The 14,963-nt window shown below is 36.9% G+C and overlaps 2 protein-coding genes across 2 annotated transcripts; one reads left to right on the forward strand and one right to left on the reverse strand.

Moving 5' to 3' along the window:
* Positions 1 to 162: 162 nt before the first annotated feature.
* On the forward strand, positions 163 to 11,584 carry LOC107596055 (uncharacterized). The gene is made up of 12 exons (XM_016286663.1): positions 163 to 253; positions 544 to 592; positions 3,515 to 3,545; positions 4,414 to 4,494; positions 5,994 to 6,133; positions 6,249 to 6,374; positions 6,462 to 6,507; positions 8,757 to 8,831; positions 9,226 to 9,620; positions 9,727 to 9,831; positions 10,530 to 10,620; positions 11,231 to 11,584. Exons 2-12 carry the CDS (start codon positions 545 to 547, stop codon positions 11,251 to 11,253), a joined length of 1,161 nt encoding a protein of 386 aa, XP_016142149.1. The 5' UTR covers positions 163 to 253; position 544; the 3' UTR covers positions 11,254 to 11,584.
* Positions 11,585 to 12,696: 1,112 nt separating this feature from the next.
* LOC107596631 (RNA-binding protein 12B-like) lies at positions 12,697 to 14,820 on the reverse strand. Its single transcript, XM_016287396.1, has 2 exons — positions 14,721 to 14,820; positions 12,697 to 14,523 (listed from the first exon to the last, which is right to left on the reverse strand). The coding sequence occupies exon 2, from the start codon at positions 14,491 to 14,493 to the stop codon at positions 12,937 to 12,939; it is 1,557 nt and encodes a 518-aa protein (XP_016142882.1). The 5' UTR covers positions 14,494 to 14,523; positions 14,721 to 14,820; the 3' UTR covers positions 12,697 to 12,936.
* Between the last annotated feature and the right edge of the window lie 143 nt (positions 14,821 to 14,963).

Consider the following 14,963-nt stretch of genomic DNA (forward strand, 5'->3'; position numbering starts at 1 on the left):
TAATAAACTCCAATAATTTCATACTTATGTAATAGTAGACGATATCAACGACAGCAATGATTGAATATCATTTAATGTATGAGTAAATTATTAAAAGAAATTAATTAGTATACGTACATAAATATACTTAGGACTTTTATTTATTTATCCGGAAATAGGCGGAAGCGGTCTAGGGTCTTTACTATATTATTTCGGCCCAGCTTCTTGTCGCGTTTCTATTTTCAAAACCAAACAAGTTTTTGCTCAGCACAAGGTTAGTAAAACAAAAACGAACAGCTAAATGATTTAACAAAGCTTTAAATAGCTGCGTTGTAGTGAACAGAGAAACCGCGCTTCATGTTACAGCGAGTTTAAATGTAGCTGCGCATGATGCAGGACGAGAGAGCGCGTGATCTTTGTTACGAGCCACAGTCGCCATCATTTACTTTCTCTTACAGCCGAAACTGCATATTAGTTACAAACAAGTTTCTCCTATTCACCTTTGAATGTATTTTTTAATTCCAGCAATGATCAAAATAATGTAATATGTGTTGTCTTTTACAGCATGGAAGCTCACCCGTATCCTAATAAGAAGGGCAGGGCCGGTGGGAAGGTGAGCCCTAATAGCACCACATCATATCAGAGCCACTCCATCAACATTGTCCCTACCCTACCATTTGCAGACCTGCAGTAGTTCTCAAACAGTGGTCACTCAGACCGCTGATGGTCCATGAAAAGGTCTATTAGTTGATTGGGGTTTAACCCTTTAACTGTCACCCCCCACTTTTTAAAATAGGCATGCAGGTGCACTATCCAAACTTAAATTGTTGTAATTTATGAACACTTTGGAATACAGACATAAGGTTGGTCTCTTTTTAAAGAAGAAAATCAGCAAATTATCGCAAAAGTGGAATTTTTTCCCAAAAAATTTAAGTATCAAAAAGTTGTAGTAGTTTAATTTTACTGTAAAGAAAATGTACTATATTAATTAGATATTTTTTATATATAATAAATATTTTACATATCAGGTTTTACTCTAAAATTGGTATAAAATTATAGCCTTATGTCTAAATAAGTTATGTTCCAAATTTGAAGTTGATATGAAAAAAATTGAGGTTCCTGTGAGATTTTATTTAGGGTGTTATACCATCCAAACTCCATTGAATTTTTTTTTTTTGCCATTTTTCTGTCACAGATGTCTAGATTTCTCTGTCAATATTACTTCTATCTCAAAATACACCAAATATGGAATCCTGAGACTCAGACCTTTCCAATGATATGTTAGACCGTAATTCATTTTGTAATATGACACTTGACACTGCCCACTAAGGGGGAGGAGACTTTAAAAGTACCATTTCCATGGTAACGCAATGTCTGATTTCGAAATGGTGAATCTTGGGCTTCTAAGCTTTCAAATGATAAATGATTTATGATGATTACTAAAAGATTTGATAGAGAAAAAAGACAACAAAAAAAGAGCGCCAAACGTCCCACAGGTGGGACGGTGACAATTAAAGGGTTAAAAATAACAATTTGTGAAAATTCACCCTATCAAATTTGTAAATGCATGTTATTCGATCTCATTGCAAACATGCATCCATGCATGTTTTTTAACTAGTACATTTGAATTAAAATTATCCATTTTTTTATTTTATTGAAAAAAAAAAAACATTACACCTTTTCGTTTAATAAAATATAACTAATTTGCTGGATAAACGACAGAATTCTCTCTTGTGACATATGTAGAACTTTTACATTTTGTCCACTTAAACTCTAATCTTGTAAACATGCATTCATCTGCCTCCATTGTTGAGTGCCCACATTTCAAAATCCAATTAACAAACAATGCATAGAACCAAGTCTTTACCTTTTATTTTTATTTTTTTTGATGATCCATAACACTCAGATATATACGTAACACAAACATATAAGAAAAGATCTGTTGCAAATTCTGTTTCATTGCAACTTTATTTCTAATCACGTTATTGTCTCAATTCAATAACGCAACTGACATTTTTAAATCAGCATATGCAAGTGTTTGGGCCAACTAGGTAGTGCACTGTGCTATCGTTCCAGTGCTATGTAGGGTGTAATGAATTTTGGTCTTTTGTATTCTACCTAAAACTGATTGTAATTGTTTTGATGTAGTTAGTGGTTGAATGATTTCACCCACCCACCTGGATCCCATATAACTCCGTTATGCCATGAAGCTCAGTTTGACAGATTGCTGCAAACTGTCTGTCTGACGGGCTATAGATTTTATTCAAAGGAATCCCCCCCCCCCCCTTTTTTGTGTATTGTAGTCAGCTACATCAGTCATCCGTTAGAATATAGATTTTCCAGCAAAATGAGCCGATAAAGCGGCGATCACACGGTGACCAACGGTAGTTGGCATAGTGTTGGAGAAGTGTGGGAATCCTGACATTTTGCTGATTGTATGACATATTTCTCATTCTCATGCTTTAAATAGTTAGTCTCTAAAAGATTAATACTAAAATGGTATTAATCTCTACCCCTGATGTGTTTGTGGGTTAAGAGTATTTGCAGTATCATGTGCAATCTGAAACCAAAATTATTACATGACAATGAGAGTATGAAGTATTAATTAAGGGAAATAGTTAAGTGGTCATCACACATTCATTGCAGACCTTGTATAGACTTATGTATTTTCCTAAAGTGGCTAGAAGTTTGGGGGCAGTAAGATTTTTTGGTTTATTTATTTATTGAAGGAGATTAATGGTTTTATTCAACAAGGATGCATTAAATTAATCAAAAGTGGCAGTAAAGATATTTATAATTTTACAAAAGATTCCTGTTTCGAAAAAAAACACTGGTATTTTAACTTTCTATTTATCAGAGAATCCTGAAAAATATCACTGTTTACACAAAATCTTTTATCAACATTGTAATGTTTAACAAATCAACATAGAAGAATGATTTTGAAGGAACATTTGACACTGAAGACAAGAACAAATACAATTTTAAAATATATTAAAATAGAAAAGTTATTTTTAATTGTGATCATATTTCACAGTATTACTGTTTATACTGTATTTATTTTTATTTTTTATTTTTAAAAAGCTGCCTTGGTGAGCATAAGAGACCCTCAGAAACATAACCAATTTACTTCATGTCCATAGTCTATCTTTGACCTGGCACAGTGCTGCGTTTGACCTGTAAAAGACAGATAAGCATTAAAAGTAAAAAAAAAAAAAAATCAGTTTGAAACAATGTAACTTGTAGAACATGTTACTCTATTTGTTTTCCGTATGTTTTCTTGTCTACCTGATAGAACTCCATTCTTTGGAGATTAATAAAGCACGATTGTTCTTCTAGCATGACAGTGTCTGGCGAAGAGACACTTTGTGTCCTCCCATCCAAGGACTTTCACCCTCTACTTTTGAAGTGGAGAGGAGATTTTAAACGGAGGAGGAGGAGGAGAGCGGACTCTGCTCTTCACCTCCAGTGCTATTGTATCTCTCTAATTCCTCTCTATTTCTCTCCCCCACCAACGATTTTATTTGTCGTCTGACAGAAAAAGCAGCATCTCTTCAGTGGTGACATAGGTAAGTGCCGCCCTCAGAACCCTTCAGTTCTGCCCCTCAGCTGTGCCTGGCCTTGGTAATGTTATTGCCATGTGCCACTTCTGGGTGTTTCAGAGCTTTGGAGCTTCAACCCTGAACACAACACACAAGCACAGCTCTCAAACTAGCACCTTTTTCAGACCAATGTTTTGCACTATTTGAACTGCGGTGTGCTGAACAACATTAGAAACATCAACATTGAGCTCCTTCGAGCAACATTAGAAAAAGCAAGACCTGCTCTTGCCATGTGCTTTAATGTCAGGTCAAGATCCACGTACCACTCGGAGGTTGGGTATCCCACCTTTCTTAATCCCTGTATGCCCGCTTAGGGTCTTCTATCTGTTTTGATTGTGGCGCCTTGCGCAGGGCATGCGTTAAGCTGCCTGAGGAAAGTTAACATGAAATACATTATATTTCAGGTGTCTTTAGGCTTGAACTCAATTAGAACAGTTACACTGCTGCAACGTGATCAGCTGACGTCTCAACCAGTGTGCTTTTGTCGTCGTACTGGGGTTGTGGACAGAAAAACAGCGGGCGCCACAGCAGCTTTTTCAAAGTCTTCGTTCAAATCTGTTGAGTTTGTATATGTTGTTCAGCGTTTAAGCGCAGAGAGTTGTGGCTCACTTGTCTGACCGCAATTTTCCATCAAGTGTAACTGGTGCCTCTATGTAGGCCTGGGAGTAACTAATGAATGGGTGCTTTAAGCACTCAGCTAGTTTGGTTTTTGGGATACAGTTACCACTTGGTACTGTTTCAGTAGAGTGGGAACACTGTCTTCTGAGCTTTAAGTCCAGGTTCACAATGCTTGTCCATGTCCTTTTTGATTTTACTGATTCATGTGTTTCATTAGTCTTCACTTCCAAGAATGGATCCATCCAGAATATACCCTGTCTGAACAAACGGCTCAAGTCAGTCATCGATGCTGTTATTGGTGAGTAATAATGAATATTTTGTTACGCCATTATAGAAATGGAGGCTAATAGGCTTTTATTTTTACCCTTTTGCTAATGAAATTATTTAATCATGACTTTAATTGATCAACAGTGTGCACAAACGTCCAAAATACACAAATAATAGAATGTGTATGATGTATTATGCATGCACAGAGTTTGCAAGTACGACATGAATTTTAGGATTACAATATTGCATGTAATTGTTACTTTCTATGACTTTCTCTGTTGCATATAACACATTAAAATGCATATTGCATATACATATTAAAATATGTAATGTAATAATTAGGGTTGTGCCTGAAGCCGAACCTTATTCGGAATGGCACGGATAATGACTTCAAAAACGAATAACGGATAAGGAATAATTCCGCCTGAATGTTCGGCTGAGGCTGGCACAGTCTGGTGTTTGCTAGATAACAGATGAGCCTGGGGATCAGCGCGATATTATACACAGACCTCTAAAGTCACGCAATAATGAGTGTGTGAAGTGAATAAATGTAAACTTTATGAATGAAAAGAGCGCCTATCAAACACTGCATTGCTGTTGTCTCTCCGTGCATCTCTCAGAAATCAGAGCTTGGCAAGAGTAATATCAACTAAAATAATACATCATACACATTCTATTATTTGTGTATATTTAAAAGGCAATGATTTAACCCTTAGGCTACGATGTGATACACGAATGAATGGAATAAACACAGCATGCTCACCAATCAAACAGCTGCGTTGCGCGTCTCAGTCTCTCAAAAACCAAACCAGCTCTCTCTCAATAGTAGGCTAATAATCATCTAAGATACAGATACATTTTCTACTAGGCCTACATATTTACTTTATCTTTTGCTGGTTACACACACATTTGTTTAGTGAAGTTCAAAAAAAGACTCGCTTAAATAATTCTGCGTAATTAAAATGTGCGCCTTGAATTAATTCAGTCGTGTTCAAATGATCACTAAACGTTTGTCATGACATCTCTCTGCTTGTATGATACCTTTATTTTTAGAAAAATTAATAATTTTAGTTTAACACGACATATTTGTTCAGTGATAAAAAAAAAAAGATAGTCATAACGGTCTTATCAAGTAACTTGTACGAAGTTCCACCTGGTTTTATCCGAATACAGATACAAATAATTGTGATTGTTACAGATACAAATACAGATGCAAATACTGGCTGTTACATGAAACTTAAAATATGTAATGTCATAATTATAAAGTTTTGACAATTTACGTATGTTATGTAATTGTTGCATTAGGCTATGAATTACTAAACGTTTATTGATGAGAACTATTTCATGTCTTTTCATTTAAAGCATGAACCACGAGTAGTCGAGTAACTCAAATATTTTTTTAATAATAAATCGACTAGCAGAAATCAGTACTCGTGCAACCCCTAATAAATATATATGTATAGACTGAATTTTAAACTTTAAACTGAGTGAATAATCTTATGTTTGAATACATGTGCTTTGTGTTCATAGGCCTGCAGTACATATGGGAGTATCGAAGCCCATCTAAGTCGGTTCCTCCCCATTACCAGTGTAAACTGTGTAAAGTTCAGCGGCTGCAGAATGAAATGGCTGCTCACATCACCGGCTGGAAACACGGCTTCAGATACATGGTATGATCTTCATAATCACTTTTTTTCTACATAGATATCACAGATTATCTCTGTCCATGCTTCTGATGTAGTACACAGCCTCCTTATGTTGTGTTTTGTTTTTTTTGGAATACAGAAGCAGAACCACAAAGACAAGGTTCCCCATGAGGAAGAGGCTGCACTTAAAGATCCAGCCATCAGGAAAGCCATTAAAGCTACTGCTGCTGAAGTGGAGAAATCTGAGGGAAGAGGTCAAATTAAGGTAAGACAAAATACTGATGTGCTCTAAAGATCTCACGCTAGGACTTTTTAATTATACGTTCTTGTTTTTGTTTTTTTTGTCTTTCAGACTGTGCTAAAGGAGCCATTTGAGGTTATGGTGTTTCAGGCTATGAGTAAGTCAGTTGTCTTCTGTCATACACCATTCAGTCTACTCCCACTAATGTCACAACTTGTCGTCTCATTAAATATTCTGTTTCACTTGGAAAGACTGTGGTGGCTTCTGCCACTTCTGTGAGAAATCACTCTTGAAGTCTTGAGGTTTTGATGCCAGAAGATAGACTTTATTATCAGAGACAATGAAGTCGAGAAATTCTGCAGGGATTTCTGTTGTGTCTGTGTCTGCACACTCTTTATATAGTTTTTCCTCAATTCGTGTTCAGTATATTTCATACACAGTCCTTCTACCCCCATTCAATGTACACATTTTACTCTCCTGCAGTCCTCCCTAAACACAGAAAACATATAATCATAATTGTAGAATAACTTGAATGCTTTTCTGCAGGCCTCCTCATACACATGTTCATTGCAGAATAACTTGATTAGGCACAATACACACTTTTGTAGGCCTCCTTACATACAGAAACAACATGATCATAATAGTAGATTACAAACATGGATAGATTCACATAGATTATACTTTTCATTCATATTTTGATTAATAAAAATCTTCTACAAGACATCATCTTATGGAAGCAAAGCTGGTTGCTAAAACTCTACTCTGGTATAACCGCTTTATTGACTGACCTGACTGACTGATTGTAAATGTCAAAAGAGTGCATAAAATTAGCTAGAAGTCTTTGTTCAGTCCTCATCTTTGCTAATCATATCCCCTGGTACTAAGTAGATAAATGTTATATTATTAGTGCATATTTATCCAATCTAGACAGGGTTTCCACAGGTCCTTAAAAAGTCTTGAATTTAGTTGTATCAAATTTAAGGACATAATCTTAAATGGTACAAAAAAGTCTTCATTTTGATTTCAAGAGGTCTTATTTTGGGGGACGGAAAGACAAGAATTGATATGGCTGAATGTGACGATTAAACTTCAAAAGGCTAGGATTTCATTTAAATCAATATGAGCGCTCCAAGTTTCAAAATCAAGTGCTGCTGCTTTGTGAAACTGCTATATTTCTGCCATTCCAAAAGCTCCACCTGCTGGCAGAGAATGAATCTGCTTTCTCAATCAGCCTGTCTGCTGTTTTTGCTCAAACAAATGTGAAAATCAACCCATGTTTTTAAGCTGCAAACATGCAGAGTTGTAAATGTGAACTGGTGTATCTATAAGAATATATATATACACACACACGTTATTTAATATGGTAATTAATTTAAAACTTGTTTTTATGAAAACCTGTATCTGAACTGTAAATCATACTTTTTACAGTTTAGTATCTTACCATAGACATTGTGCTTATATGGTATTAATTTTATTTGTGCAGGTCTTAAAATAGGTTTTAAAAAGTCTTAAATTTGAGCTTAAAAATCTGCAGACTCCCTGCTAGACTGCTAAATCAAAAGTAAGCTGGCTCCAGCTGGTATTTGTTCCCATTCCTCTCCATCTGCATTCCACGGCTGTTTAGTGACCCTGACCTTCAAGTTCCTGCAAGCAACTCAAAGTTTCAAGCTTGTCTCAGACCTTTTGCATATATCAGAAAATTTTCTAATACCTGTTTTCAGTGGCTTTATCATAAACATTTCCAACAAAATTTCTACAATTAAAAGCCGAACACTGGTTTTAAACAATACTCCAAATTCACACACACATTTGACAACTTAAAATGTGAATTATTAAAACATCTTTTGGATGTTTGTGTCCATAGAGGACTTCTAGTCAAGCAGCAAGTCAGTGTTCAAGCACGAAATTTAATTTGTAGTAATAAACCGTTATTACAACAGTCATTTAATTTCTTGTTTGTATCTACCCAGGTTTTTGCTCATTGTCTAATTTAGGAAGATATAACATCTGTTCTGACCTCTTCTAGCACAATCTCAGTATCACTTCCCTCCTAGCATCCTAGCAACTGGGAAGTTTAGTTATTTCTGAACATATAGGGTTTGTTTCAGACAAGTTTGTACAATATTTGCTTTTTCGGGCATTTCATATTTCCTGCATCTTTTCTGCAAAGATATTTAACAAGTAATTTGTTTTACGTTTACACCATGTTGAGCACTTCATGTGTGCTGCACTTGATATAGAACTTTAACTAAAGCATGATTCAAATAATTAACCATCTAGTTACATTAAGTTGACTAATTAAATGTAAAAAATACTGAATCAGTGAATGGTTCTGAAAAAAAAAATTTGCCATATCGCTCAGCCCTAAGCAGCAAGATACTTACCTTTGTTTTTGTTTTTTTTTAGAGTCTGCACAACCCAATCCAGCATTTGCAGGAGCTGCTGGTCTTCTTGGGCCTTCTCCAAGAGGGTTAAAACCAGGTTAGTGTCTAACCAATGTATGTGATTGTGTTAATAGAAGTGCATTGTCTAACTTTGATTTGGAATGTCGAGTATAGTTGCTTGACTTTTTTTCTTCACATCCTCAGGTGGTCCATATGGAGGTCCAGTGTACATGGGGGATTTCCCACCCTTTTGCCATATCGCTCAGCCCTAAGCAGCAAGATACTTACCTTTGTTTTTGTTTTTTTTAGAGTCTGCACAACCCAATCCAGCATTTGCAGGAGCTGCTGGTCTTCTTGGGCCTTCTCCAAGAGGGTTAAAACCAGGTTAGTGTCTAACCAATGTATGTGATTGTGTTAATAGAAGTGCATTGTCTAACTTTGATTTGGAATGTCGAGTATAGTTGCTTGACTTTTTTTCTTCACATCCTCAGGTGGTCCATATGGAGGTCCAGTGTACATGGGGGATTTCCCACCCCGGGGTGGCATGATGACCGATTTCCCCCCTGGCAGGCGTGGGGGTATGGATGAACCCCCTATGAGGAGAGGTTATTCTGATATGGGAGACTTCACTAGCCCAGGTCGCTATGGTAATGGCATGCCTGGACCAGACAGGGGGATGATGGAAACAGGTGATATGCAGCATTTCCCTGATGATGGACCCATGCGCATGGGCCCAGATGGCTTTGGGCCTGGTCAGCGTAATGAGGGCAGGGGCAGACCTTTCCCTAATGACATGCCCATGAACAGCAGCGGCGACAGATTGATGGGACATGGCCCTAAAGGCCCGGAGAACAATAGCCTCCCGGCAACACTGCTCAAATACCTGGTACTATTCTCTTTTAGATGTACAGTGCTTGTTGAAGCACTTCATGCATTTACATTATCAGCCATTTGGGGTTATTAAAATGTGTGTGTTTCTGGTTTATTATTAGGACTCTTTCCGTATTGAAAACGAGGACGATGCTCAGATTGTCTTAAAGGTCACACAGAAGCTCACAGATGTTCTGATGGAGTATCGCCTCAGAAGCATTTCATCGGTGAAGGCTCTCATTTATGCTCTACATTTATTGTTATAATTTTATTATTGTTATTATTGATCCAAATGCATTTCTTAATCATTTTTATTAGCTCAAATCAAGTTCAAGTTTATTTAAATACAATTCTTAATGCAGCACAATCCTGGTCACTATATGAAAATAAGTGACTGCAGAATATCAGTTGTTCCAGAAAGCTGTGTTATTAAAAACAGATGACTAACCTGTAGTTGTGTAAGATTCATTAAAAGACGAAACTATTTAGTCAGTACTTCTAGTGTCCAAATTTAAAAACTATTTTAGCTTCAGGTTTGGGCGATTTTTCTGAAGTACATTTGTGTTTAGTGTAAACAGTAAGGAGTCAAGGAAACTGGTTGCAGATTTGTGTTCTGCAAGCATGTCTAACACAGGATGTGGTTACTGTTTAATATGCTTGATTTCCTTTTTAAATAATGACGAGGTTTTCATTGGAGGCTTAAGTGATCTCAAACCAATTTCACTGGGTTACTTCTAAAAATAGGGTTGTATAAATATCTATAATCTTTCTGAAAATTAGTGGCAAAAGAACACGCTCTATAGAATGAATAACAAAATCAAGCCATCTGTCATGTATGCAGTATGTCCAAATTATTGAAAGAAACTTGTTTTTTTTTCTTTTTTGTACTGCCATGTTTTAGTTTTGAATTTGAATTGTTTTTCAGGTGCCCAGTGTGAAGCCTCTGCCCTCCATGAATTACTCATCCTCGCGTCTTCCACACAGCTCAAATGACAGATTCTCCAGCAGCATGCCAGGTATTGAACAATTTATTTTTATTTTTTTTGTCAGACTCTACTATTGCTAGTTTTGAGTCTGAGTTCCAAATAAAATAAGTACATCTCATTTGTAAAGTTAAAGTATTTGCCTTCGCTGGAACACCAAAAATAGGCATTATTACATGTTATATAAAAAAAAATTGTGTGGAATTTCCATTATCATGACCATTACTGTAATATAAAATGACTCATATCCTCAAGTTTGGTTATGCCACCCACCCGTGACTTAGAATCTTTGCATATCTAACTGCCATTTGGAACATTTGGTATCACCTTTATTATATATGGGCAACACCGATGTTTCCATGGGTTTTTTAATGCTTACACTGTCCAAAACATAAGGGCAAAATAAGAACAAGATTGGTTAATTTTGACTTTGCTTATGCAATGTGGAAACAGAACTGAGGCCATTGTGTGATTCTAACTCACAGTAAGACAAAAATATACATTTGTTGGGGCACAGTTCTTTTTATAGAGATAAGCATAGAGGCTGGTAACAAATAAGCAGAAATATGCTAAATGAATATCATGTAAATTATTTGGCATAATGCATAAAGTTCGTTTTCACACGACTGCTCTACCTTGACAGGTCCATCAAGATTCTACAACTGAACATTGATCTGATGGATGAGGCCAAGACTTGGATGCAACCTGCTTTGCCTGTTTTTGACATGGCTTTTTTGACTTTGTTCCTGACCAAACGTTTTTTTTTCTTGTCTTTTAGGCTGCTTTGTTTTTACAGTGTATACATGAGTAGAATTATTTTAAATGTTTAATTTTTTTCTTTCTCTTTTGATGAAAGAAACAGGTTTGTAGCAACACAGTTTTAGTGAGTGATTAAACCATCTTTAAGTGAAGTCCGTAAGATTCTCAAACAATGTGACTGCTTGTTTCTAAAGGTCTGTTGCCATGTGTAAAATAAATTCATAGTTCCTTACAGAAACTTGTTTCTTTTGTATGATTTGTGGGTAAAGTTTCTATATCCTTCAGATGTCCTTGCTTCAATCAGGTTGTCCCGTAGTTTGAATACAGCATCTCCATCAGTTTTAGCACCTGCATGGTCTTATAAAGCTCACCGTTCTCCACTACAATTTAGACTCTTCATTGGCTCTCCAATGACCTTCTTATATCCGTAGCTTGCTTACGCTTGGAGATGAGGTAGGCACAGGGATATTGATCAAAAGAAGCATGCTCAATATTTTATTTTACTTGGGGTTCTACTTGAATACTCGTGTAGACAACTCCCAACAACTTGTCCACATGATGTAGTGCAGTACCACCTGCACAAATGACCAATGACAGTATTGCAGCGTTATTCTGCCTCGGTCTTGACTGCTCTCAGTATAGCTTTATTCATTACAAGAAATGGTGTGCTGCTGTTGATTATACAGATTTCATAAGCAGTTCTTGATATGTATTTTGGAAATCAAACTTATTTTTTCCCCGACAGAAAAATTTGAGAATGAAATTAAATTGAGATTGCAAGTCACATTAATATTAAGTTCAATTACAATATAACATCAAATATACATGTCAAATGAAAAACAAATGTATCTGGTCACCAAGACATCAGAAACAACTCAAAATGGTCGTTTTAGTTTTTTACAAACATGAATGTATATGCAGATGCCAAATCAAAATATTGAATCAATTAGACAAAAAAAGACCAGTTTGTAAGTTTGGTTTGTGACTTATTCCTTGTTAAACTTAAAATATATACAGTTAAACTGAAATAACTAAATATTAATATGCAAGACAAGACATGTGATATCTGTTTTTAATTGAAGCCAGTAAGCTGCATGTTCAGCAGCTACATCCAAGGAAAAATGTGCAAAATAATGTAATTCAGATTGCATTATGAATGTGAAAGTAAACGGGTATTATTTATCCACATGTAGCAGACCTTAATACACTAGTCAACATTTGATGGGATCAAAACATTTGCTCAAAGTTGTCCTAAAACCAAAACAATATCCGTTCTTGTCTTAGGACAACTTTGATCCACTTCAAATGTTGACTACTGTAGTTCAGCAACCATTGTACTGTACGTGTGTCTTTTTTTAGGTACAGTCCTTCCATGTGGTACTCAAAATCCTTACTGGGCATCTTCAATTGTACCTATAATATCGCTTGAGCACATTTCTTGAAAACGTTTTATATATATATACACATACAGCTCACAGAGCTAATGATAAAGCTTATGCTGGATCTTCAAATGATTTGGTTGTCCTCCTTTACATTTTACACTACTGCTGGTGTTTCAAGGTGCTGAGAACATTTCACTTCTCCAGTTGTTCACCATGTACCAAGTATCTTCTCCCTCTGTTGACGTGTGATACAAGTGAGTAGAATTTTTGCTCCCATGAAATACTTCCCATGGAGACTCTGGGCCTGTTTGGCGATTTCCTCACATTCGAACTGCACGATGGCTTCACCGACACCATTGCCCTGGCTGTCCACAAGCAATACGATTGCATCTTCACAGACGTTAAAGCGCATGAAAAAGTCTCTCACCTCTTCTTTCCTGACATCTGCAGGAAAATTGCGTGCATATACACATGACATGGCTAAATGTGTATTTCCATAAGGTGGTGGCCTCCAGACTTTAGCACATCTGTTTCTGCTGAGTATAGCAAACATTTCTTCTTTAGTAATGGGTGACACTTCAATGTTCTTTAAGCCAACATTTGTGCCATTCATGGTCAGAGCTGAGGCACATTCCTCTGCATGCTCAAAGGTAATAAACGCAGTGCTTGTCCGCTCTCCCCACTTATTCAATAAATGTTTTATTCTGTAGTTTGGGACTGCATGACAGCCAAAAAGCTCCTTGATTTCCGTCTTGGTTATATTCTTTGAAAGATTATTGACAATAACATAAAGTTCTGTTTGAGGAGATGGAAAGTTTCTGCAGTATTTTTTTGGAAATCCAGGTGAGGGTGACTCCTCTGCACTTCTTTTGGTTGAGAAACCTCTAATTGCATTTCTTTCGGTGTTAACTTCCCTTTGCTCTGAGAAAGTGTGAGGTTTGACGTTTTGCATGCAATTTTTGGACTGCTTCACAGCATCTGTCCACATCTTCTCATGGGCGAGTCTGACCTCAACATTGTATTCTTTGAATTTTCTGTGGCTGTATTTCAGCCCCTCCTCAGCATCTGCGAAACTGGTCAGCTTCACCAGACAACACCAACCCAGTTGCAGTCGAACTTTTGTGATGACCTCCAACACTGGGAGTCCCAGAAGGAACTGGTAGATCTCTTCTTTGGGAACAGAATCAGGAAATCCATAAAGCCGAAGGTAGCCTGACTTACAGGAATTAAGGATTTCTCCTCTGCTTTTCTGCTCCTTAGGTGCCATGTCATGAGTTAGACTATGCGGAGCATCCGAAATTGTTTGGTTGTCAGTTGAGGACCATTTATCTGTTTCTGGTACATTTTGGTTGAAATTTTCAGGCACTTGGCATTGATCCACTTTTTCATTTGAATGCAGTCCTTGAATGGCAGTCATTAGACTAAGCAAAAGAGCTCTGTTGGTGTCAGGTGGGGATGATGGCACTGTTTTAGTCTCCACAGCTGTGGACTTTGATTTCTTTAATCTTGACTCCATTTTTCTCTTGAGTTCTGCCAGACTGCTAATATGTAATAAAACAGAAGAGCCTCTGAGGAGTTTTCCAGAGTAGCGCATGGCTAGTTGGCCTTCTCTCTCCGAGTTAAAAATAATGAAAGCTTCACCCATCTTGCCACCGGTGATATGAACACCACCCTCAGGTATGTGCAAGCCATGGAAAAATCTTCGGATGTCTTCAGATCCTGCCTCTTTGTTTAAACCTTGCAAAAGCAGAACCACTATTGTCATGGTTAGATTCTTCTTACAAACCAATGGGATCTGTTAAAAAGGCAAAAAGCAAACTTTTGAGACCAGTTTCTAAAATCTAAGTGGAACATTAAAAAAAAAAAAAAATCCACTGTAGAAACTACTGTTTTCTCCTCTTTGTTTAAAACTTTCAGAGGACAAAAATCACCTCAGGAAATCCACTTCTAGTTAAACAATCGATAAGAATGCGTCCTCGGAGCCTTACTTACCGTTCGTTTTTCTCTGAAACTAATACCTCAATCTAAACGTTTCTCTCCACACGACTTTTTTGTCAGAGAAGCCACGCGGTAACCTGCAAACAGCACAGCTCGCGCGTCCGGCGGGGAACACTCAACTTCCTCTCGCAGAGACTTTTAAGCCCTCTGCACGCCCTCGCACGGAAATTTTGACTCTTTCAAGAGATTCGTTCATTTTCAGTTCGTTCACCAAAATGATTCGTTCACTGATTCGTT

This window comes from Sinocyclocheilus grahami, unplaced genomic scaffold (genome assembly GCF_001515645.1).
Source record: "Sinocyclocheilus grahami isolate Dianchi unplaced genomic scaffold, SAMN03320097.WGS_v1.1 scaffold11.1, whole genome shotgun sequence".
Lineage (NCBI taxonomy): Eukaryota > Metazoa > Chordata > Actinopteri > Cypriniformes > Cyprinidae > Sinocyclocheilus > Sinocyclocheilus grahami.

Coding starts and splice junctions, on each gene's coding strand:
- LOC107596055 (XM_016286663.1), top strand. CDS start 545: ATGGAAGCTCACCCGTATCCTAATAAGAAGGGCAGGGCCGGTGGGAAG. Junction 6,508..8,756: donor TATGGTGTTTCAGGCTATGA/GTAAGTCAGTTG, acceptor GTTTTTTTTTAG/AGTCTGCACAACCCAATCCA. Junction 10,621..11,230: donor ATTCTCCAGCAGCATGCCAG/GTATTGAACAAT, acceptor CTACCTTGACAG/GTCCATCAAGATTCTACAAC.
- LOC107596631 (XM_016287396.1), bottom strand. CDS start 14,493: ATGACAATAGTGGTTCTGCTTTTGCAAGGTTTAAACAAAGAGGCAGGA.